Below are 24500 nucleotides of genomic sequence, written 5' to 3'. Positions count from 1 at the left end.
CATTCATCTTCTCTTTCTGCAGGAAGTGATTCATCCCAGTCCTTTTGCTCCGAGGTCAATTCACGGAGAAGAGCTTTTCCCTGCATTGTGATGGGTGACACGAAACCCAGCGGGTCATACAGACTGTTAACAGTGGCCAAGACACCTCTCCTGGTGAACGGCTTTTGTTCAGTGGTGACGTGAAAGTTAAAACAGTCATTTTTAAGATTCCACAGTACCCCCAAGCTCCTTTGCAGGGGTATGTCATCCGACTTTAAATCCAAGTCTTTTAGATCCTTGGCTCTCTCAGCAGCAGGAAACGCTTCCACTACTTTGTGGTCATTAGAGGCTATTTTATGTAGCCTTAAGTTTGACTGTGCCAGCATCTTTTGAGCGCTTGTGAGAGTCTCAACAGCTTCTTCCACTGTTGCTGTGGATGTGAGACCATCATCAACATAAAAATGTCTCATTACAAACTGCTTTGCATCATGTCCGTGCTCTTCTTCTCCCTTGACTGCAGCATGCCTCATACAATAAATAGCCACAGCTGGGGAAGGGCTATTCCCAAAAACATGAACCCTCATTCTATAGTCACAAATACCTTGGTCGGGATCATTATCTTCATACCAAAGGAATCTCAGATAATCCCTATGATCCTCTCTCACTTCAAAACAATAAAACATTTGTTGCACATCAGCTGGAAATGCTACAGGCTCTTTCCTAAAACCCATAAGGACACCCAGTAGTGTGTTATTCAGGTCGGGTCCACTTAATAAGACTTTGTTAAGGGACTGTCCTTCAAATTCTGCACTTGAGTCAAAGACTACTCTCAGCTGATTAGGGTTTTGTGGGTGGTACACACCGAAGGATGGCAAGTACCAGTGTTCTTTGTTTGAGTCCAAATGTGGAGCGACTTCTGCATGATCATTGTCCAGCATGTTTTGAATGAATTCGATATATTGTCTTTTCATGGGTTCCGGTCCAGTGTCTTTCTGAGAGATTGGAGGCGCTTGAATGCTTGCTCTCTGTTACTCGGAAGCTCTGGTCTTGGAGAGCGGAATGGCAAAGGCGCCACCCAGCTGTTACATTCATTTTGATACACCTCCTTCTCCATGATGTCAATGAAGTCTTTGTCCTCTACTGACGGTGCTGGTTTGTCATCATCTTTTGTCCTGTCAAAAACAATTTCTCCCAGTTGATTGGTGTTTGTGTTTCCCCTGTCCTTTTTGGGGTCAGGTGTGGTGTTTAACTGGTCTTTGATTTGAAACGTGTTAGGACATGGGCAGAGGTAAGAAGCACGGCCATTCTGAAGAATATGTGTTTTGAGAACACTCACACTAGGGGGCTTATGCGTCTTTCCCATGCAGGCTTCCCCAACTATAACCCAGCCTAAATCCAAACGCTGCGCATAAGGTGTATTGTGTGGCCCACTGATTGTCTCTCTGACTTTGTGTACCTGTATAATGTCTCTTCCCAAAAGCGACAGAATAGGTACTTGTTCTTCTACAGGAGGTACTTTTTCAGCTATCTTCTGTAAGTGTGGGAACTTCATGGCCACTTGTGGAGAGGGAATCTCTCTTCTGTCGTCTGGAATCATGTCCCATTCAATCAGGTTTGGGAGTGGGAGCTTTACTTTACCATCCATTGACTCAATCATGAAGTTTATTGCCGTTCTGCCGACATTATCTGACAGTCCTGAGCATGTTCTGAGCTTGTAAGTCTCTGAGCGTGTCTTAATATTAAAGAGCTCAAAAAACTGAGACTTAGCTAGTGACTTGTTACTTTGTTCATCAAGCACTGCATACATCTTTCTAGCCTGTTCTTTTTCACCTTCTGGATAGACTAACACAGGACTTATTTTTGAGCATGAATGTGGGCTATCTTCATCACCACAGACTTCTGTGCATTTGGAAACAACTGAGGCATTTGAACTATCCTGTGTCTCCCCCCCATCATCTTTATCAGCTCCAGAGCTCTCAGCTGGAGCAGGGGGTGGACCTGGATGTAGCACTGCTAAATGCCTGTCGCTACCACAGTCCATACATTTTATTTGAGCCCTGCAGTCCCTTGCTAGATGTTGAGTAGAGCCACAGCATTTAAAACAGATTCTGTTCTCTTTTAAAAATGACTTGCGCTCATCTATGGGCTTTGCTCTAAAACTCTTGCACCTTTTACAGTTTTTTCTGAATGCTTAAACCCTAACTGTGATTCCTGTAGCACAATCTCTAAAACTATTCAGACTTATAGCAAAACCACTCACTGAGTTTGCAAAACTAAAAGCACAAAAACTGCTTTGCACTCAGTTTGCAATTTTGTAACACACACTTTGCACAACTGTAGGCACAATTCACTGCACAACACTCAATTACCAAATTTCCAACACACTCCTAGCAAAAGTATACACATGTATGGCTATCATTAACACTAATTTGCCAACTGTCTGGCACACTTTCACATGTGAAAACTTTTTTAGATAATTCGTTCACTTTGCAATCAGGCTAAGCACTATAATACAGGTAAGCTGTGTGTGCGGAGTAGAGGTCTGCATTCCCGCGGCTGTCCCGCGGGAGCCGCGGGACCCGACCAGATTTCTTGCGGCGCGGGAATAAATTTCCAAATAAAATGCGGTAGCGGTCGGTAACTCTGGTGTAATTTGAACGGGAGCGGGCGGTCTGAAAATATAGCGTGCCCGACATTTTTTCGGAACAGCATATCTGTGATTTCCTCATTCTAATTGAGCACTGGTACAGCCAGTGCTCACGCCTGTTACACGCACTGAGCGCATGGATCAGTGCTTTTTGCACGTGCATTTTACTTGCACAGTCTGTGACTCTGTGCGCGCATCACCTGCATCAGAGCGCGCTTTACCAACATGGCAGAGCAAACTGAAGATGCAATTTCCTTGAAGGACGTTCAGCTGGGATTAGACAACGGTCAGTTTACTTTAAGGAAACCCACATCAGGCAAGTCTGATGTATGGGAGTCTTTTTCATGCGTCATAGACGCAAATGGAAAAAAATTACCCTTTGTACAATGCGATAAATGCCTCAAAGTTTTACCCTTTTGCAGTCACAAGACTGGAACCTCAGGTTTAAGGCGGCACTCATGTCCCATCACAAAGGGGCAAACAAAACTGGCATTTACTAAATCTTTGCTGGTGCCAGAGAAGTTTAAAAAAGAAACCAGAGACAAATGTGTTCAGTTTGTTTGCCAAGACATTCGACCGTATGATACCATCTCTGGAAAAGGCTTCACACAGCTGGCCCAACATTTGGTCGACACAGCAGCAAGAATAGGAAAATTCGATGTCTGTGAGATACTACCACACCCCACAACGGTGTCAAGAAATGTTGAAATGAGGGCTCAGAGTCTACGTAAACATGTTGTGGAGGAAATCACTGCAACAATATCGAAGTTTGGATGCGCTGTTACAGCAGACATATGGACAGAAACATATCGAAAAACGTCCTTTTTGTCTGCAACCATCCATTACGTTAATGAGCAATCTGAGCTACATTCAAGAGTGCTTTTTGCTGCCCCTTTTGACCCAAGCACCTCAAAGACAGGTGAAAACATTCGAAGGCACCTGCTGCAGAATCTCAGAGTGTTTGGCATTGATGCGACAGACATGGGCAAAAAGATTATTTTTGTCACAGATCGTGGAGCCAACATGATCAGTGCCTTACGAGAATACACGAGGCTAAACTGCACAGCGCACATACTAAACGTGACTCTCTCCAGTGCGTTTGGTACTGCCATAATCGAAAAGTCTCCAGAGATCGCTAGCCTTCTGACTGATGTTAAAAAGTTGGTTACATATTTCAAACACTCAGGACAGCAGGGCAAGCTTAAAAAGTCACTGAAACAATCCATAGAGACACGATGGAACTCTAACTTTGACATGTTAAATTCTGTCTTGGAACAGTACGAAGACATTGCATCTGTGCTGACTGAGAGCAATAATTATGACAAGATCGGACGCATTAGCATCAGTACTCTTAAGTTACTAGTATCATTCCTAAAACCCTTCAAAGAGGCAACTGACGACTTGGAAACTGATAACACAGCTCCCAGTGCCTCACTTGTTCTTCCGTGGTCTGTGCGATTAATTGAGCACTGTACATCAGCCACAAAAGACCCTCTGCTCTCTGAAATTGCAACCGTCTGTGTAACACGGCTGAAAGAATTACTGTCAGCAGACAGCACTTCATCCCATTCTGTTCACATGCTTTATAAAATAGCAACCTTTCTGACACCAAATCTGCGAGGTCTGAGAATGTTAGATGAAAGAGGGCGACAGAATGTGATACAGGGAGTCAAGGAGATGATCGAAGATTTAAAGTTTGATCATGCACATGATGAGGATGTTGAACCAACACCTGCCAAAAGGCCTACTGTTCTTCATAAATTTTCAGATTGGGAGGAAGAGGAAGAATCATGTGGATCAAAATCACTAGATGTTCAGATTCAGGAGTACAGGACCATGAAACTTGAATTATCAAGTCAACAAAACATTTTGCAGTGGTGGAATTCCAACAGTTTCCAGTTCCCTGCCCTGAGCAACCTTGCAAGATTTGTCCTCTGCATCCCGGCAACGAGTGCACCTTCCGAGAGAGCATTCAGCCTTTGTGGTCGGATTTTGGAGGAGAGACGTTCAGTACTGAAACCCTCATCAGTCAGTGACATTCTTTTCCTGCATGGAAATTTAAAATAATTTGGATTTTTTAAGTAAGTTTCGTTCATTTGATTAATAGTTTATAATTTTGAGATGTCGTTTATTGTTGTATTTATATATGCATATTTTCTTTTGTAGGAGAGACCTTGAATTCGACATTGGGACATTTTTTCGTTAAACTGATAGTTTAAACAACCATTTAATTTCGCAGTGGCCAACTATTTTGTTCTTTTGTTTACAATTTTAAGTGACTTTTTTTTTTTTCGCGACACTTTCCCTACTGTGTTGACAGAAAAATGTTACGTTTGTATTTTACATAAAAATAACAAGTAGGCCACAATGCTGTATTCGTTTTTATTTATTTTATTTTTGCAACACGTTTTCCATGTTAAAAGATAAATGTTGCATGTTGACAGATAAATGCATCTTGTTTAAGAAAAATAAATACAATCATTGCACAACCTGCAGTTTTATCTGTTATCTCTATTTTTTGGTGGTACCCCATTTAAATGTGAGATTTTGGAAACCAGATCTAAATTTAGCGGGAACGGTCGGGTCGGGTAGAAAATTATTCTAAGCGGGCAGCGGGTGAACAAAGACTGAATATACAGCAGGAGCGGTCGGGTGCGGTACAAAACCTTGCGGGAGCGGGCGGGAGCGGGACTAAAAAAACATTCCCGCGCAGACCTCTAGTGCGGAGTACAATGGAGGGAGCAGGAAGAGTGAGAAGTAGAGGAGGCCGAGGAAGAGGACGTGGAGGTGAAGAAGTAGGATGAAGAGGACGACAAGGACAAGGAGGAGCAAGAGGAAGACGAGGAGGGGGGAGAGGAAGATGAGGAGGGGGGAGAGGAAGGGTAGGAAGAGTAAGAAATAGAATTGCTGATGACATCAGAGCTACAATAGTGGACCATGTAATCAACCGTGGAATGACCCTGAGGGTAGCTGGCCAACGGGTCCAGCCTAACTCGAGCCGCTACACTGTAGCAAGTACCATAAGGACATCTTGAAATGAGAATCGGTTAGTACAGTCACTTCGCACAAAGATTTGTAGCACTGCCATATGCCAATGAGAAACACACCAATACCATTGATGTAAAAATACTGAAATTGTTACTTTAGAGAATTGCTAGATGACCAGATGCTGGGACAGAGGAAGCATGTTCACTGCAGACCAAGTAACCCATATAGTCATTATGGCGATTGCAAATAATCCTATACTTGGAAATAAACACTTGTGTTTGTTTTGATGTGTGTGAATAAACACCAGTACTTGAAGTTTGGATCCCTCTATGCTTATGGATCTATGACAGAAGTATGAGCTCAAACTGACATAGCCTACCTTGTGCACAGAGGAAGCAAAGGCCAGATGTGTTTTGTATTCATACCATCAGTGTGCAGTTGGCGCATTGTGTGCTTAGTAGATGATGGCTTGTGTGTACTGTTTGATACGGAAACACCATTTTTACAAAGGTGTGAAGAGTTAATCTAGCTGTGTTTGCTTTTGCAAGAGAACTACAATGTTTTGATGATTGGGTGACAGGTTTTCTTATTTGTGTGAAGAGTTTTGCAAAATTAGCCAATAGTTACAAAAAATGTGCTTAAGCAATCAGAAAAAACTGTAAGAGGGTGACGCTTCTTATGTATTGGGCATACCTTGTCAGGGCTTTCTATAGGCTTGCTGTAACTATTTTGAGGTGAACTAGTGCCTGTAGGAATGTCCATTTTGTGTACACTAATCACTTGCCTGTTACTGCCTCTGAAGCTTTTCTCCTTCTTGAAGCTTGTGTCGGCAGGAGGTGTGATGACAAAGCTTGGGTCGTTTCTTATTTTGGCTTGTTGTCTTACAAACTTTGAAAAGACACTGAAAGGGGGGGAAACAACTTTATGTTCTTCTTTGTACTTTGCTCCTGTTGCAATCCATTTTTCCTGCAGTCCATATGGTAACTTTTCCACAATGGGGTTGACTCCGCGAGCTGTGTCCAAATATGAGAGGCCTGGTAGGTATCCTCCATCTTTTGCACATTCTATTTCCTGAAGAACGTCACCCAGCTCTCTTAACTTTGTGTTGTCTCTGTTGTTTAGTTTGGGAAACTGTTCAATCTTTTTTAACAGTGCATTTTCTACCACTTCTGGAGATCCATAACATTCCTCGAGTCTTTGCCACACAAGGTTGAGAGCTGCAGCTGGATTAAAGACATGGACTGATCGGATTCTTTTGGCCTGGTGACCAGACTCAACTCCAAGCCAATTGACCATTAAATCTAGCTCCTCTTGAGGTGTAACATGCAAGTCTTTAATAGCACTTTGAAATGACGCCTTCCACTCACAGTAGTTTTCTGGGTGGTCATCAAACTGCAAAAGTCCAGTACTTAACATTTCCCTCTGTGTCAGGTACCTTGTAATATCCTGGACACCCTGTGTCTCTGTTGATGTTTGAAGAGTGTCGTACGGATAAGGTTTGGGGGAATCCAGTCTCTCTCTCTGTTGTGTTTGGAGTTCCACTTTAACATTAGCCTTTTGAGCACTATGTGAGCCGTCTTTGTCTATATCTGCATTCATAGCCATTTCGCATTGTTCACGTGCAGCTTTGTGACAGGCAAGTGGATCTACTTTTAATTTGAATTCTTCAAGGGAAATATCTGAGTGTTTTTGTACATACTCTGCTGTGCGTTGTTTTGAACTAGCGGGTGGTCCCACCAATGGATAGCGCAGTTCACTTTTTGAGAGTCACTCCTCCTCTTCTTCATAAACTGCAACCTCTGCTTCTGCAACTGCAACAGCCTTTTGACAACTCAAAACATGTAAATTAGCCTCAAGTTCAGTTTTTTGTTTCATTATAGCTGCTTCTCTTTCTGAATACGCCAGCTGTGCATGTGCAGCCTCTGCTTTTGCTCGTGCTTTAAGTGCTGCAGAACTTGTGGATGAACGCTTGGATGTACGCGAGCATCTAGACTCCCCCTGTGTGTCTGCGTTGCTTGCATTATCCTTGTTCTCCATATCCACTGCGTTGTGCACTTGTTCTGTTTCTCTTTGGTCTAGTGTTTCTTCCTCTTCTGGAAGATCCAGTTGATTTTGCTTTCCTGACCGTAGACTCATAACTGATGTGCTGAAAATAGCTCCTCCTGCCCGCTGCGCTAATGTCTTTTTACTGTGTGTCTGCGCCCTGAGTCTCTTAGTTTCACCAGCTAGACAGTGAGATAACGATGCTCCAATAACCAGACTTATTTTCCTTTTTGCGCTGATTTATTGAAGAATGGCCTCTGACCATTGCCTTCTCTTTGACCATCGTAAAACTGAAAGTACAAAATACTGTATTAGCTAACTAACATTGTAAACTAGCTTGTTACACTCTTACTGCAAGCTAACAAGATAAAATTTTCAAATGTACAAGTTATCGTACCATTTTTACACAAAACTGAAGATAATAATTATTTTATCGACACTCATACTTACAGACATATCTTGTCCAAGGCAACAACATGTTAAGGTCCGTATCAGCTTAGAACGATAACATTACGGTATCACTTTCCGCCATCTTTTATTTCTTCTTCACGTTCTCATTTTTTCCCCTTTCCAAAGTAACCAAACCCATATTACAAAGCAGCCACTAGAGGGAGCTCTAGGGCAGTTTACAACTATGATATCCAATTTAAGTTATAAAAGGCAGAACAGATATTATTGATGCAATGAACTGCAAAAAATACTGTGCTGCTCTTTTTCTTGACTGGAAGCTTGAAGCTTTTTGACACAATAACCATGCCATTTTAGTAAACAGACTAAACAATATTGGTTTATCTTTAATTTCTTTGTCAAATTACTTTCTTCTTCCTCTTTTCTCCCAGTACCCAAAGGAGTTCCTCAGGGCTCCATATTAGGACCGTTGGTCTTTATCTCTATATGAATAACCTTTCTGATAATTTATCAAATGCAGCATTCCATCTTTTTGCAGATGACACAACTATTTATTCTTCATCTCCTACAGTAGCACAAACCCTTGAATTTCTGCAGTCTGCCTTCAGTCCCATTTAACTTAACTTACGGTGTTAAATGTAGACAAATCCGAGTTCATGTTGTTCTCAAATGGCAGAGTTGTTTCCTAAAAATAAAACAATTCAAGGTGCTGAAATTGTTCACATCTTAAAAGTATCTAGGTATTATTATAGATCAGAATTTGCCAATTATAGAAGTGTACACTAAAAGAGAAAGTATGCTGTATAGTGCAGACTAGGACCTGAGGCACCACACCAGCTCCAGCTGCAGCATCAAGAGCCTTTGAGTCTGTCTCTCTCTCTCTTCAACCCACCTGCCAGTCATTAAGCAATTAATTCACTACCACAGAAGTCACAGTCTAGTGTGCTAGCTGTGGTTTATATACATGTTTCTTGCTCTTTGACAATGTCTAAAAAAATAGTTTTTCTATAAATTTTGAAACATTCTGAGAAAAAAAATTGTCTCTTTCAGTTCAAATAACACATTTTGGATATTTTCTTTCAAGGCCATGGGGACAATAGATGCTGTTTTTATTGAGTCAACAAACTCTGTCTTCTTAGTAATGGTTCTGATTGTGCTGATACTGATCCTCTTCATCTCTTCCTCAAGCTTCAGTTCCAAAAGAAATGTAAAGGAGCCTCCAGGACCGAGAGCATTTCCCCTACTGGGGAATCTTCTGCAGCTGGACCTGAAAAGACTTGATATCTCATTAATGGAGGTCAGTTTTTTTTGTGGCAACTTTTCAGGGATTTTTTTCCCCCCCTGTGGCAGCTTTTTCACCTTTGATCTTCCGATGTCTGTGAAAATATCAACATACTCCACTGTTCTTAGTTATTTAAGAAATATGGATCAGTCTTCACCATCTATCTGGGACCTAAAAAAAGTGGTGGTACTGGCAGGATAAAGGACAGTGAAGGAGGCACTTGTTGATTGCATGTTTGCATGTGAAGACAAGATTATGGAGGAATGTCAATACCTATTGATATTTTCAAGAAATCTAAAGGTACAGTTGAGTTTGTTTAAACTGGGATGAACTAGTATTATCTGAAATTTTACTTAAATATCTTTTTTTTCCTTTTTTGGGGGGGAGGGCACAGGAGAAGCTTTTGATACAACCCAACCAATTAACTGTGCAGTCTCTAACATAATCTGCTCCATTGTCTATGGACACAGATTTGAATATGATGATTCAATCATTTGCTAATGTTAATGTCTATGTGCAACGTGTTGCAATTTTTTCTGTTAATCAATAGAGAGAGATTATTTTCATAGTGGAGTTTTTGTTTTGTTTTTTTGTTTTTTTTGTAAAGAATAACTTTTGTTCTTGAACCTGCATCACAGAGCTTTGAAGTAAATGTAAAATAAGTGTTGGACAACTTTTTTTTATACTACTGAAGCTCCTTAAACTTTATTTTAGTGACTTTGCTGTTAAATGTCTATGTGCAGAAGGCTGGGATTATCAAAAGTCACTTCCATGATGATAACCTTTTAATTACAGTAATGAATCTGTTTGCTGCCGGCAAACACTGAGATGAGATGGGCACTTCTGCTTATAGCCAAATATCCAAAGATATAGGGTGAGGTGCCTGAGTAATCCTCGATTTGAAAATGCCAATGGACAGGAAGGAGTGACCATAACAAAATCAAAGGAAAGAAGTGATGTAAATTGCATTTCTTGACTATACAGTGGGGCAAAAAAGTATTTAGTCAGCCACCGATTGTGCAAGTTCCCCCACTTAAAATGATGACAGAGGTCAGTAATTTGCACCAGAGGTACACTTCAACTGTGAGAGACAGAATGTGGAAAAAAAATCCATGAATTCACATGGTAGGATTTGTAAAGAATTTATTCGTAAATCAGGGTGGAAAATAAGTATTTGGTCAATAACAAAAATACAACTCAATACTTTGTAACATAACCTTTGTTGGCAATAACAGAGGTCAAACGTTTACTATAGGTCTTTACCAGGTTTGCACACACAGTAGCTGGTATTTTGGCCCATTCCTCCATGCAGATCTTCTCGAGAGCAGTGATGTTTTGGGGCTGTCGCCGAGCAACACGGACTTTCAACTCCCGCCACAGATTTTCTATGGGGTTGAGGTCTGGAGACTGGCTAGGCCACTCCAGGACTTTCAAATGCTTCTTACGGAGCCACTCCTTTGTTGCCCAGGCGGTGTGTTTTGGATCATTGTCATGTTGGAAGACCCAGCCTCGTTTCATCTTCAAAGTTCTCACTGATGGAAGGTGGTTTTGGCTCAAAATCTCACGATACATGGCCCCATTCATTCTGTCCTTAACACGGATCAGTCGTCCTGTCCCCTTGGCAGAAAAACAGCCCCATAGCATGATGTTTCCACCCCCATGCTTCACAGTAGGTATGGTGTTCTTGGGATGCAACTCAGTATTCTTCTTCCTCCAAACACGACGAGTTGAGTTTATACCAAAAAGTTCTACTTTGGTTTCATCTGACCACATGACATTCTCCCAATCCTCTGCTGTATCATCCATGTGCTCTCTGGCAAACTTCAGACGGGCCTGGACATGCACTGGCTTCAGCAGCGGAACACGTCTGGCACTGCGGGATTTGATTCCCTGCCGTTGTAGTGTGTTACTGATGTGACCTTTGTTACTTTGGTCCCAGCTCTCTGCAGGTCATTCACCAGGTCCCCCCGTGTGGTTCTGGGATCTTTGCTCACCGTTCTCATGATCATTTTGACCCCACGGGATGAGATCTTGCGTGGAGCCCCAGATCGAGGGAGATTATCGGTGGTCTTGTATGTCTTCCATTTTCTGATGATTGCTCCCACAGTTGATTTTTTTCACACCAAGCTGCTTGCCTATTGTAGATTCACTCTTCCCAGTCTGGTGCAGGTCTACAATACTTTTCCTGGTGTCCTTCGAAAGCTCTTTGGTCTTGGCCATGGCAGCGTTTGGAGTCTGACTGTTTGAGGCTATGGACAGGTGTCTTTTATACAGATGATGGGTTCAAACAGGTGCCATTCATACAGGTAACGAGTGGGGGACAGAAAAGCTTCTTACAGAAGACGTTACAGGTCTGTGAGAGCCAGAGATTTTCCTTGTTTGAGGTGACCAAATACTTATTTTCCACCCTGATTTACGAATAAATTCTTTACAAATCCTACCTTGTGAATTCATGGATTTTTTTTTTTCACATTCTGTCTCTCACAGTTGAAGTGTACCTCTGGTGCAAATTACTGACCTCTGTCATCATTTTAAGTGGGGGAACTTGCACAATCGGTGGCTGACTAAATACTTTTTTGCCCCACTGTAGCTTAGGGTTTTCAGAGATAAAATGTGTCCACTTTGTCTTTCATGTACCAGAAGAGGTCCAGGAGGAGCTGAGGAGGGTCATAGAAGACCAACAGGTGCAGGTTGCTGACAGGAAAAGTCTGCCCTTCACTGACACCGTCATCCATGAGATACAGAGACTGAGCAGCATCATCCCCACTACACTTCCCCACAAAACCACCCGAGACATCACTTTTCAGTCTAACCTTCTCGATAAAGTGAGAAGGTTAGACTGAATAACCCACCTCCTATATTCTCATTGGTTTAACTGAATGCATAAAACTGAATCTTGAAGGCAGGTTGTTAAGCAACTGCAGAAAGAGGGGAATGATTGGCCTTAGAAAACACGTATGTGCTGTTTCTTTTCATTCTGGTCCTTTTTGTGCCTCATGTGCTAATGGGGTTTTGCCAGTAGGGGGCGCTGTATTTGAGAGGGCTCATGAATGCCTCTATAAAAGAAGACTGATTTGTGAATGGGAGAATAAAAATGTTTGGAGCACACGCTCGCGAAACACCAGTGGATGCTGTGTAATTATTCAAAGCTATACGAAGACAACACATGGTACCAGGAGTAAAAGTGGGAGAGCGGAAGCGATAGTAGCTCAAAGTTCTGTTTGAGATGGAAAGTTTGAAGCCTCCGGAAGGACTGAAACTGGTGGGGAATGTGGACAGCAACTGGCGGTGTTTTAAGCAGCAGTTTGAGCTGTACATGGCTGCCATGGGACTGGACTCTAAACCCGATGCCAGGAAAATTGCATTGCTGCTCACGGTAGCTGGTCCTCAAGCCATTGAAGTCTTCAACACGTTTGAGTTTGAGGAAGTTGGTGACAGGAATAAGTATGACAGAGTGGTTGAAAAGTTTGATGCACACTGTTCACCACAGAAGAACACAGTATATGAAAGGTATGTTTTCCAATCTCGGATGCAGCAACCAGAAGAAACTTTTGATTGCTTTGTGACTGATTTGAAGCTAAAGGCACAGTCATGTGATTTTGGAGAGCTGAAAGATTCTATGGTTCGTGATCAAATTGTGTATGGGATCCATGATAAACGGACTAGAGAACGGCTGCTCAGAGATTCCAAGTTAACTCTGGATGAAGCAGAAAGACTGTGTCATGCGAGTGAGTTAGCCCTGCAGCATGCAAAGACATTTAATGAGACGAGCGTCGCTGCAGTACCTGATAGTGCAAGAATAGCTGTGGTTAAAAAGAAAATGAGGAAGAATATGTCGCAGAAGCCCAGCAATGATGATACAGTGTACTCCTGTAAGCGATGTGGTAGCAGACATGAACCTAGACAGTGTCCAGCTTATGGCAAAAGATGTTTGAAATGCGATGGGAAAAATCATTTTGCCAAACAATGTCTGTCGGAAGCCAAACCCAAATCAGTGCATGTAGTTGAAGAGACTGACTTAAGCGAGACTTTCTTTGTGGGCATAGTGTCACTTGAGGATGTAAAAAGTGAGCATAACGAAGCAGAGGACAGTGAGCGATGCTCAGATTATGAAGACACATGGATTGTTTCACTCCCAATACAAGGAGCTTTGGTGGCACTAAGGATTGATACAGGTGCGCAGGCGAACCTAATCAGCATGACAGAGATCCATGCCATGAAACCAAAGCCCAAAATAATAAAGAAAAGAGTACCTCTAAAAGACTACAATGGAAAGTATATTGAGAGCAGTGGTCAATGCAGGCTTAAAGTGACAATAAAACATAAAGATTATGATGTATTGTTTAATGTTGTTCCAGAAGGTCGTGAATCACTGCTGGGTGGCGTGACATCCAAAAGATTGAACCTAGTAGAAAGAGTGTATCACATCAGCTGTCCAGAAACAGAAAGTGGACAGCGCGGAGCAGTTGACTCCATTGTACAGCATTATGAGGATATCTTCAAAGGTTTGGGATGTCTACCATGCAATTACAGTATCCAGCTGAAAGAGGATGCAAAGCCAGTGATCCATGCACCACGTAGAGTCCCAGCTCCACTGAAGGACCGTTTAAAGAAAGAACTTAACAGGATGTTACAGTTGCAGGTCATTACAAAAGTGGAAGAACCGACTGCGTGGGTAAACTCAATGGTGTGTGTGGATAAAAGGAATAAAAACAATGATTTGAGAATATGGCGATTTAAATCAAGCCATAAAACGTGAGCACTACCAGATACCAAAGCGTGAAGAGGTTGCAAGTGAAATGGCAGGCGCCAAATACTTTTCAAAGCTAGATGCAGCACAGGGTTTTTGGCAAATAAAGCTGGATGAGAAAAGTTCAAAATACTGTACTTTCAATACACCTTTTGGCAGGTATAGATTCCTCAGAATGCCATTTGGCATAATCTCAGCATCTGAGATTTTTCATCGTGCCATGGACAACATGTTAGAGGGTTTACAAGGTGTTCGCTGTTATGTTGATGATGTGGTTATATGGGGCTCCACCCTACAAGAACATAATGAAAGACTGGTAAAGGTGCTGCAGCGGATGAGGGAGAATGGATTGAAGCTAAATCGTGACAAGTGTCATTTTGGTGTGAAGGAAATAACATTTCTGGGAGACAAATTCTCTGCTGGAGGTATTGAGCCAGATGAAAGAAAAGTAAAAGCCATCGCAACAATGCCACGCCCGACAGATAAGAGAGGTGTGCTCAGAGTGATGGGAATGATAAACTTTGTAGGAAAATTCATACCTAACTTGTCAGTGAGAACATCAGCACTAAGGGAGTTACTTCGTGATTCCATAGAATTTAAATGGTCAGCGAGGCATGAACAAGAATGGAATGATTTGAAAACCACACTGACAACGCGCCCGGTGCTTGCCTATTATGATCCAACTAAGAGTCTGAAAATCTCGACAGATGCCTCAAAGGATGGGCTTGGAGCTGTTTTACTTCAGGCTGAAGAAGGGAGTTGGAAACCAGTTGCTTATGCTTCTAGATCCATGACTAAGTCTGAAACCAGATATGCTCAGATTGAGAAAGAATGTCTCGGACTGGCATATGGACTTGATATTTTTCACTGTTATGTTTATGGTCTTCCTACCTTTACAGTTGAGACAGATCATCGTCCTTTGGTGTCAATCATTAAGAAAAATCTGAATCAGATGTCGCCGAGGATTCAACGTCTCATGATGAAACTGCAAAGGTACAGCTTTGACTTGATATACACACCAGGAAAGCATTTAGCTTTAGCGGATGCACTGTCGCGAGCATCAGAGGTGTGTCACGCAAGCTCCACTGAGAAAGAAGTAGACGATCATGTTAATATGATAGTGGAGTCTCTGCCAGTGTCTGACGCAAAGATAAAACAAATATGCGAGGAGACAGCTGCAGACAGGGAGCTGCAAACGGTGATGGAAAATATCCAAGGAGACTGGCCCAAAGGGTCTTGTTCAAAGTATTATCATGTTAGATCGGAGCTCAATGTGGTAAATGGACTGCTGTTGAGAGGCAATAGGATTGTGATACCACATAGTCTGAGACAGCTGATACTTCAAAGAATACATGAGGGACATCTGGGAATAGAAAAGTGTAAAAGGAGGGCTAGAGACACTGTGTACTGGCCTGGCATTAATAAAGACATTGAGACCATGGTCGGAAAGTGTGAAACATGTAACAAGTTTCAGAGCAGACAGGCAAGAGAACCCATGATGATTCCTGAACTTCCTACAGCGCCTTGGAGGAAAGTCGGAACAGATTTATTTCATTTTAATGGGAAAGACTATCTGTTGGTGATAGATTATTACTCTAACTTTCCTGAGATTGCTCTGCTTACAAGTACAACTGCTAATAATGTGATCACACATGTGAAGTCTATCTTTTCCAGGCATGGAATACCTGAAACTGTCATTAGTGACAATGGTCCTTGCTATAATTGCAAAGAATGGCAGAATTTCGCAAGAGAATACGGCTTTAAACATGTCACATCAAGTCCTCAACATCCACAGGCAAATGGCAAGGCTGAAAAAGGAGTGCATATCATCAAGCAGCTTCTGAAGAAGGCTACAGACAGTCGATCAGATCCTTATTTAGCTATGCTGAGCTACAGGACTGCTCCTCTTGACTGTGGTTTATCCCCTGCAGAATTGCTGATGAATCGTAAGCTACACACAACTTTGCCCTGCTATGCAGAAAGCAAGCAGAGTGAAGAAATTATAAAAAAGCAGGAGCATCTGAAATGGAAGCAAAAACTGCAATACGACAAGGGAACAAGAGCACTTGGATTGCTTGCAAAGGATGATGTAGTGAGAATCCAAGATCAGAATGCATGGAGCAGGAAAGCCATTGTTCTTCAGGAAGCAGGTCCGAGATCATATGACGTAAGAACTGAAGAAGGTCATGTGTTCAGAAGGAACCGTCGTAACTTGCTGAAGACTAAAGAGACATTTCAGGAGGAACAATATGGTGAGGAAGATGAAAATGTTGATGTGTCACATGCAGAGATAGTGTCTGGTTTAAAACCACTGGATGGACATGAGCATGTGGAGAAAAGTGCAGTTGTTTCAGAACCTGTATTGAGGAGGTCAGAGCTTAAGGTCAAAAGACCAGTTAGGCTTAATCTGTAAAGCTACGACTGGATTTGTTTTTATCTTATATTCTGATGGTGTTGGAAAAAAAAAATATATTGATGTAAAACAATTCAGAGAAAAGGGGATGTGGTGATGTGTGGGTGTTCATGTGCTAATGGGGTTTTGCCAGTAGGGGGCGCTGTATTTGAGAGGGCTCATGAATGCCTCTATAAAAGAAGACTGATTTGTGAATGGGAGAATAAAAATGTTTGGAGCAGACGCTCGCGAAACACAAGTGGATGCTGTGTAATTATTCAAAGCTATACGAAGACAACACACTGCCTTCTCGTTATTATTCCCCATATAGAGGATTTTCCATTTCTGTATTGTAATTTGTGTTTCCTTTCTTGACACCTGTCCTGCATGATCCAGAGGAGTGGGAGAGACCACGCAGCTTTTATCCTGCTCACTTCCTGGACAAAGAGAAAAAGTTTGTTAAGTGAGATGCCTTCATTCCATTTTCTGCAGTTTTGTGAGCTCAGCCATCATTGCTTAGGTTACATCTACTGACAGGACAGCTGAAGTTATTCTTCAATTGTCTCTTACAGGTCGCAGGGTTTGCCTCGGAGAGAGTCTGGCCAGGATGGAGCTCTTCCTCTTCTTCAGCACCCTCCTGCACCATTTTCGTTTCGCTCCTGCACCTGGAGTTTCAGAGGATGAATTGGATCTCACGCTAAGTGTGGGCGCTACTCTCGGACCTTCACCTCACAAACTGTATGCTGTTTCCTGTATGTGATGGAGAGAAATTCTTGACAAAAGTTGTCCTAGCCTGTACAAAGAACTGAATCATCTGGGTGTAATCTTTTTTTTTCTTCTGTTTTTTTTCTTTCTACTAAACAATAAGAGTAATTTGCCATAGAAATGTACGCCAGAATCATCAGTACTGATGTTTTCTTGGATGTGTGTGTAAAAGAATTTGTTTTTTCTTTTATTAGTTAGACAAAAGATGGATCATATATGGATACAAAAAACTGTTTTTTATTTTCTTTTTTTGTTTTGTTCTGTCTTGTTATTTCTCCCCATGGATGATTTATCTCTCCTTAGAACAGCAGCATATGTCCATATTTTCACAGACATCGGAAGACCAAATGTTGCTGTTCTTAGGTATTTAAGAAATATGGATCCATTATCACAGTCTATCTGGGACCTAAAATAGTGGTGGTTTTGCAGAATTCAAGACTGTGAAGGACACACTTGTTGGTTATGAAATAGTCTTTGGAAATAAAACAATTGCATTTTGAAAAAGAATTTAGACAAGGGCGTGGTAAGAAAACTATCAAAATAAGGATCCATCGTCCCAACTGTGTTATTTAAAATACTTTCTGAGCGTTTCTCCTCAGGGGTTTGACTGTGACCGTGGCTATATGTAATCATTTCTCATGGCTTTTTTTGGTCTAAAAGTGATTCATGAATGGAAATGAGACTCTTTGCATTTACTAATGTGAGAGACTTCCGGATGGAGAGCTTGTGACAGAAGAATGTCAATAACAGAAGTATGTCAATACCTCATGTTTACGTCTAAAGGTATAGTTTAGTTTATTTAAACTGGGATGAACTAGTACTGCATTACCTGAAATGCTACCTAAATTTTTCACAATTTGAATTCTCTTTTTGGTCATAGAAGTGGCAGTTTATACAAAGTTGTCCTACCCTGTTGCCTGGATTTAAAATTTAGCCTAATTTTATTCAAATTAGTGTCTCCCCAGCCTGTCATGTAGTTCTTGTCTGCATGTTTCATGTTATCAAGCTTTTGTTAGCATGTCTACATCTCTCCATGTTTCCTGTTTTATTTTGAAAGTCTTGTTTCCATGGTCAGTGTGTTTAGTTTTGGCGTGTTTTTTTTCTTCTTCTTTTTTTCACGTCATAGTTCCGCATGCAGCTTTTCAGATTTATGTTCTCTTGTCACAGTTTATCTGAATTTATTCCCGGTTTAGATTTCAGTTTAGTTTTTACCCCAGCGCACTTTGCCTTGTTTTGTGTTCATGTATTGTCAGCCAAATAAATGGCTCACCTTTTCTTATACTGAGTTTACTCTCCTGTGTCTGTTTTTTGTTCCGCTTCACAAACACACCAGCTACGCGGCCGTGACTGTATCTGACCTTATTCTAGTGTTAGAAATTCTGTTTAAACAGTAATATATGGTTTGAAGTACCAAATGCCATTTGAAATATGATTTCTGTCTAACACATTACTATGGATGGAGTGCCAAAATAAATTAAATAAATACATCAATAAATAAAAATGGATTGCATTTATAATTTTTTTCAAGGCACCCAAACCGCTTTATAATTCATTCACTCTCACATTCACACACTGATGCAGGCAAACCACAGTTGTAGCCACAGCTGCCCTGGGGCAGACCGACAGAAGCGAGGCTGCCATATCACGCCATCGGCCCCTCTGGCCAACACCAGTAGGCGGTAGGGTAAAGTGTCTTGCCAAAGCACACAACTACCAGGACAGAGAGAGCTGGGGGATCGAACTGGCAACCTTCCAGTTACAGATGATCTTCCCAACCACCTGAACCATGGTCTCCCCCAAATAGCAAATAGTTACTTGCTTGAAATCACTGGGGTGACCACACAGTTGTACAACTGCACAGAAAAATAAGCTTGAGAACTTGGCTGAAGCAAAAAAAACAAAAAAACAAAAACAACTTTATTTTTGTATCAAACTGTAACCATCTTAATGGTGTTCATCACGAGAACAGCTGCTACTCATGATTCAGGTCTTCAGTGGTAAGTCCGGCATTTTTATAAATCTGTTTTCCAAACAGTAACAGCTTAGCTCAATATTACATTTATTTCTCATGATTAAATACAAATAACTGTAAGGGATAATATCTGGAAGATTCCTAAGGCCTTTAAAAGAAGCAGAGAAATCGAACGGATTTTGTCACTATTTCACTTTTTATTCATGATCCTTTAACTCAAATACACTCATTGTTTGACTGTGGTTAAACAATAAGAATTCGGTGACAGGTCTTTCTGAGTAGAAAATCAATATCAGTATACAGCAAAGTAACAGCTTGCTAACAGTAATGATTTACTAAGTCATTCAGATTAACCTTTCTACTGCATTTTCCCACCCCCTTGTAGTGGATGTCTAGATTGGTCAACTAAGAAACAAAAAAAAGAAAGAAAAAGAACTTCAGTACCAAATGCTGGGTCCATTTTTCTGAGGATTCTCAGAAAAATGGACCTGAAGAAGGAGCTGCTGACCGTCTTCTACCGCTGCTCCATTGAAAGTGTGCTGACATATTGCATCGGTGTGTGGTTCTCCAGCTGCACCACAGCACACAGAAAGGCACTCCAGAGGGTCATCAACATGGCCCAAAAAATCATTGGACATCCTCTTCCCTCCCTGAAGGACCTGTACAGCACTCGCTGTCTCAAGAGGGCACGCAGCATCCTACGGGACTGCACACACCCAGGACACCGGGTGTTTAAGCTGCTGCCGTCTGGCAGGAGGTTCAGGCTGCTGAGGTCCCGAACAAATAGACTCAAGGACAGCTTTTACAACAGGGCAATAGCCCTGATCAATGTAAATAGCTGACCTGACTGGATACCTCCCTGGACTTTTTAGGGGGAGTTTACAATGTTTAAAACGATAACAATAATATTTATATTTATAACAAGGTGCAATAATAATTAATGTGCAATAATAACAGTGTGCAATACACATACACTTATTCTTCTTTTTTATACTAAGTTAATATACTGTGTTGTGTTGTTTGTTACGTTGTGATGTGTCATATCGTGTCGTGTTGTGTTATATGTAGTGCCGACGTAGGACAGTTTTTCCAATTTCATTGTACTACTGTACTATGTATGACTGTGCAATGACAATAAAGAGTTATCTTATCTTATCTTATCTTAGTGAGTCGCTGTGTACAAAGAACTATCAGAGGACATTTTGTTTTATAATCATGGGGATATTAGATGTTTTTCTCCATTGCTTCAGTTACACATTCTTGTTGGGGGCTTTCACAGTTTTCCTGTTCATGTATTTAATCTCCCCTTCCAGTTTCAGTACCAAAAAACATGGTAAGGAGCCTCCAGGACCCAGACCACTTCCGTTGCTTGGGAACCTACTTCAGCTTGACCTGAAAAAACCCTACAACACATTACTGGAGGTGAGTTTGTTTTTGCATTACTTTTCTTTTAGGTGGTTTTCAAGATTCAGCTCTACAGGGAGCTGCCTACATTTGTTTTGTTGGATTTGTGTCAAAGAATGAACTTTTTTCTGTTCTTAGTTATCCAAGAAATATGGATCAGTCTTCACGGTCTATCTGGGAACTAAAAAAGTGGTGGTCCTATCAGGATACAAGACAGTGAAGGAGGCACTTGTAGACTATGATGACGTGTTTGGAGACAGAAATCCACCGGAGATCATGCGTGAACTTAGTCAAGGACATGGTATGAAAAGTGACTATTATGCTACAATAAATGTATTTTTCAGAATCTAGTGTTAGTTAAACTACTTTGTAAAAATTTCATTTCAGGGGTTGTGTGGTCCAACGGCGATTCATGGAAAGAAATGAGGCGCTTTGCACTGACTAACCTGAGAGACTTTGGGAAGTGGGTGGAAGTCCCTCAATACAGGTATCAATTCCTATTTTTTGAAGCTACGGAATTTTTAAAAGTACATAAACTGTATCAATTCAACAATGTTATTTAATCCCAAATATAAATGTGATGATTCACAGATCTTCAACATGTTTCCATCGCTCTTCAAGTGGACTGCGGACAGAAATGAAATACACAAAATATTTTCTGCCAATAAGAAACAAAACCAAACCATCTTCAGTCGCTTAAAAGAGACTCTGAATCCCCAGATGTGCAGAGGCTTTGTAGACGCCTTTCTGGTTCGCAAACAAAATCTGGAGGTTGGCATCTCTATCATCTTTCAAGTTGGTGTTCATGAATGTTTCACTGAAGCTCAGGGTGAAACTTTGTTCCAACTAGTGAAAAAATCCCAATCAGTGGGCTAAAATTCCTCCACATTGATTGAAAGACATTATCAGAACTGCTTATTTAGAAGTGGTTGATTGCAGTTCTAGATGCAAAGGGTGACACAACCATTTGTTAGGTTTAGGTGGTAAATACTTTTTTGCACAGAACAAGGTAGGTTTGGATAGTTTTTCCCCTTCATAAATGAAATCATCATTTAAAACCTGTAATTCATATTTACCTGGGTAAATACAAAATACTTTGCCTAAAATTAAAGTTTTTTGATGCTCTGAAACATTTATGTGTGATAACTATGCATAAAAATCAAGAGGAATTCAACAAAGGGGAAAAATACTTTTTCATGGCACTGTATATAAGACATTATGTCTATGTGAATTCTTTAGAGGTATTGCCTACACAGGGATTGGAAATACATGTAAAATCAGTGTTGGATAACTTCTTTTTTTGTACTACTGAAGCCCCTTAAACTTTATTTTAGTGACTTTGCCGTTAAATGTCTATGTGCAGGAATCTGGGATTACCAACAGTCACTTCCATAATGAAAACCTTTTGATGACAGTCATGCATCTGTTTGCTGCCGGCACTGAGACAACATCAACTACACTGAGATGGGGACTTCTGCTTATGGCCAAATATCCAAAAATTCAAGGTGAGAAGTCTAAGTAATCCACAACTTGCATATGCCAATTATTGTTTTTACTGAAAACAGACCATCACAGAAACAAAATCTGATCTTCATGGAGTTTTCAAGTATGGTGAAGTGTTTTAGTCTGCCTCATAGGGATGAAATGTGTACACTGTTCTTGACCTGCTCCCCTCAGGCAGGAGGCTCCGGTCCATTCGCACCAGAACCTCTCGCCACAAGAACAGTTTCTTCCCCTCTGCTGTTGGACACATGAACAATAACCACATGATTGTCCCCGCCACTAACACATGACCCTACGCTGTGTCACTGCTTCATTTCATGTTTGGCACTGATCACCACCTGCACTCATGTATATATCTTTCTACGTAGCACTCATAATTCTTATTCTCATGTATATATCTCATGTATATCTCATGCACATATCTTTCTTTCTACATAGCACTTTAATTCTTATTGTCTGCACTGAAGCACCGCAGCAATTTCCTAATGTTGTAAACCTCAACATCTGGCAATAAACCCATTCTGATTCTGATTCTGATTCTGTTCATACTCCAGATGAGGTCCAGGAGGAACTGAGGAGGGTCATAGGAGATCGACAGGTGCAGGTTGCTGACAGGAAAAATCTGCCCTTCACTGACGCCGTCATCCATGAGACACAGAGACTGAGCAGCATCAACCCCACTGCACTTCCTCACAAAACCACCCGAGACATCACTTTTCAGGGTCACTTTATCGAGAAGGTAAGACTGAATAACACAGCTACTATGGAAAACAAAGCTCAACAAAATACTCAACAAAGCTGTGGCCCATCAGGTACTTGGACTGGTTGAGGATAATAAGGACTGTGTGTAACATAACTAATTACTATAAGACATTATTATTTAACATACAGGAGGCATTTTCAGTTTGTGTATCAGAATCAGAATCAGAATCAGAATACTTTATTGATCCCTGGGGGAAATTATTTGTATTGTCATTTCTGCAGGGAACCACAATGTTTCCTTTCTTGACATCTGTCCTGCATGATCCCAACGAGTGGGAGAGACCACATAGCTTTTATCCTGCTCACTTCCTGGACAAAGAGAAAAAGTTTGTCAAAAGAGATGCTTTCATTCCATTTTCTGCAGGTTTGTGAGCTCCTCACTGTTAAGGTTACATCTGCTCATAGGAGAGCAATCAATTTTTCATGAATTCTCTCTTGCAGGTCGCAGGATTTGCCTTGCAGAGAGTCTGGCCAGGATGGAGCTCTTCCTCTTCTTCGCCACCCTCTTGCAGCATTTTTGTTTCACACCTGCTCCTGGAGTTTCAGGGGACGAATTAGATCTCACTCCAAGTGTGGGCTTAACACTCAGCCCTTCACCTCACAAACTGTGTGCTGTTTCCTGTATGTGATGAAGAGGTGTTCTTAACAAAGTTAAGGCCCAAGTGTAAGATTTCTAACATTTCTGTTCTGCTCAGTAAAGGTAATGTGCCATAGCAATATACTTCTGTTGGCCTGTTAAAGAATCCAGCTCAGTTTAATGCATAATAATAATCGCTTGTGTTTAGAAAGTGTTTTGAAACACTTTTGTGATCTAGAAAAAGAAAAAAACTGCTGTGTTGCTGCTTATGCTCCAAAGTTGATGTACTCCCCAGTCTCATGTACTAAAGGAGGTCTTATTTTAGTTTTAAATTAGTCCTTTCTGTGGGGTTTTATTATTTGTTATTTCAAAGCAATTCACATGATCTACAAAATTAAATAAACCACTTTTAAATTTTATTTTCAAGGTTTTTGTATAACCCAGTCTTATCCATTAATTTACCATCTACCTGTATAACAGTCTGAATAGTTAAAAATACTAGATAATAAAAATTATTCAACACTATGTGAACAATGGCATGACATTTTTTCACATGATACAAATTCTGAACAACAAACAAATGCACAATCTTCCCGCCCCAGTACTTCTACAGCACAATTACACCAAAACTACACAAGCAAACATATCGCCTCTGGCCGATGGCGCGATATGGCAGCCTCGCTTCTGTCAGTCTGCCCCAGGGCAGCTGTGGCTACAACCGTAGCTTGCCTCCACCAGTGTGTGAATGCGAGAGTGAATGAATAGTGGCATTGTAAAGCGCTTTGTGTGCCTTGAAAAGCACTATATAAATCCAATCCATTATTATTATTATTATTATTATTATTATTATATTGACAAAGTGGAGGGTAAAGTGATTCAGAACAAAATGGCAATGACCTCTTTCTGAGTTTCCTTTGTCCTAAATGCAAATATTGAGAACAAGGAGTTTTACAACAAGCCAGAGTTCAAAAAGCACCTCATCTATTTCAGTGGATCACTGCTAGACCATAAAACCCAGAAAAAATATG

The 24500-nt window shown here is 41.1% G+C and overlaps 1 protein-coding gene and 2 pseudogenes across 3 annotated transcripts; 2 read left to right on the top strand and 1 right to left on the bottom strand.

The window, feature by feature from the left end:
• Positions 1–6032: 6032 nt before the first annotated feature.
• Positions 6033–10374, bottom strand: LOC146558359 (uncharacterized). Of its 2 annotated transcripts, none has more exons than XM_085248152.1 (2): positions 8108–10374; positions 6033–7947 (listed from the first exon to the last, which is right to left on the bottom strand). In XM_085248152.1, the coding sequence occupies exon 2, from the start codon at positions 7217–7219 to the stop codon at positions 6227–6229; it is 993 nt and encodes a 330-aa protein (XP_085104278.1). In that variant the 5' UTR covers positions 7220–7947; positions 8108–10374; the 3' UTR covers positions 6033–6226. The 2 variants fall into 2 exon arrangements, with proteins under 2 accessions (XP_085104278.1, XP_085104279.1); XM_085248153.1 differs by having other exon boundaries at positions 8694–10374.
• On the top strand, positions 9153–23524 carry LOC146558357 (cytochrome P450 2K4-like; annotated as a pseudogene). The gene is made up of 9 exons (XR_014888685.1): positions 9153–9272; positions 20568–20648; positions 20769–20931; positions 21018–21117; positions 21222–21401; positions 21994–22135; positions 22688–22872; positions 23118–23259; positions 23337–23524. The product of XR_014888685.1 is annotated as a cytochrome P450 2K4-like (transcript).
• On the top strand, positions 9357–18060 carry LOC146558358 (cytochrome P450 2K1-like; annotated as a pseudogene).
• Positions 23525–24500: the final 976 nt, after the last annotated feature.

The sequence above is a fragment of the Mchenga conophoros genome, linkage group LG15 (genome assembly GCF_057382185.1).
Source record: "Mchenga conophoros isolate Kocher_MC1m ecotype Shallow Benthic linkage group LG15, M_conophoros_male_GT1.1, whole genome shotgun sequence".
NCBI lineage: Eukaryota > Metazoa > Chordata > Actinopteri > Cichliformes > Cichlidae > Mchenga > Mchenga conophoros.
The sequence above is the reverse complement of the archived record's forward strand: the minus strand, read 5'-3'. Positions and strand labels throughout refer to the sequence as shown.

Coding starts and splice junctions, on each gene's coding strand:
- LOC146558359 (XM_085248152.1), bottom strand. CDS start 7,219: ATGGCTATGAATGCAGATATAGACAAAGACGGCTCACATAGTGCTCAA.